Source organism: Chiloscyllium plagiosum, unplaced genomic scaffold (assembly GCF_004010195.1).
Source record: "Chiloscyllium plagiosum isolate BGI_BamShark_2017 unplaced genomic scaffold, ASM401019v2 scaf_12258, whole genome shotgun sequence".
NCBI lineage: Eukaryota > Metazoa > Chordata > Chondrichthyes > Orectolobiformes > Hemiscylliidae > Chiloscyllium > Chiloscyllium plagiosum.
The window spans coordinates 4063-4526 of NW_025195728.1; the positions used below are offsets into that span (position 1 = coordinate 4063).

At 55.6% G+C, this 464-nt stretch overlaps 1 protein-coding gene across 1 annotated transcript in view; it reads left to right on the plus strand.

Moving 5' to 3' along the window:
* The window catches only part of LOC122545854 (phosphorylase b kinase gamma catalytic chain, liver/testis isoform-like), a 3979-nt gene extending 3604 nt beyond the window's left edge, over nt 1–375 (plus strand). Inside the window, exon 7 of the mRNA XM_043684748.1 lies at nt 203–375. Within this exon, the coding sequence (XP_043540683.1) occupies nt 203–346 (144 nt within the window). The 3' untranslated portion in view covers nt 347–375. The remainder of the gene's footprint in view (nt 1–202) is intronic.
* Nucleotides 376–464: the final 89 nt, after the last annotated feature.

Below are 464 nucleotides of genomic sequence, written 5' to 3' on the forward strand. Positions count from 1 at the left end.
GGAGTTTTTGATGGGGGACAGTGTAGAGGGAGCTTTACTCTGTATCTAACCCTGTCCTGTCCCTATCCCTGGGAGTGTTTGATGGGGGGATAGTGTAGAGGAAGCTTTACTCTGTATCTAACCCCATGCTGTCCCTGTCCCTGGGGTATGTTTGATGCGGGACAGTGATATCTGGGATATCCCCTTGTTTTCTTGCTGCTAGATTGGGAAGATGCTGACAGTGGACCCCACCAAGAGAATCACTGCTGAAGAAGCCCTGAGCCACCCCTTCTTCCAGAGTTACATTCCCGAAGTTCGCCACTTCAGCCCCCTCCGAATGTTCCGGGTAGGTGCCAGGCCAACGTAAGGGGGAGCCAGTGTCTTCACAGTGGGTACCAGGGCTGAGGGTGGGGTCTGGGAGGAGGGGGAGGGAAGGGTGAGCACGTCTGGGTAGGAGGTATGGAGAACAGGGACGTCTGGGGAGG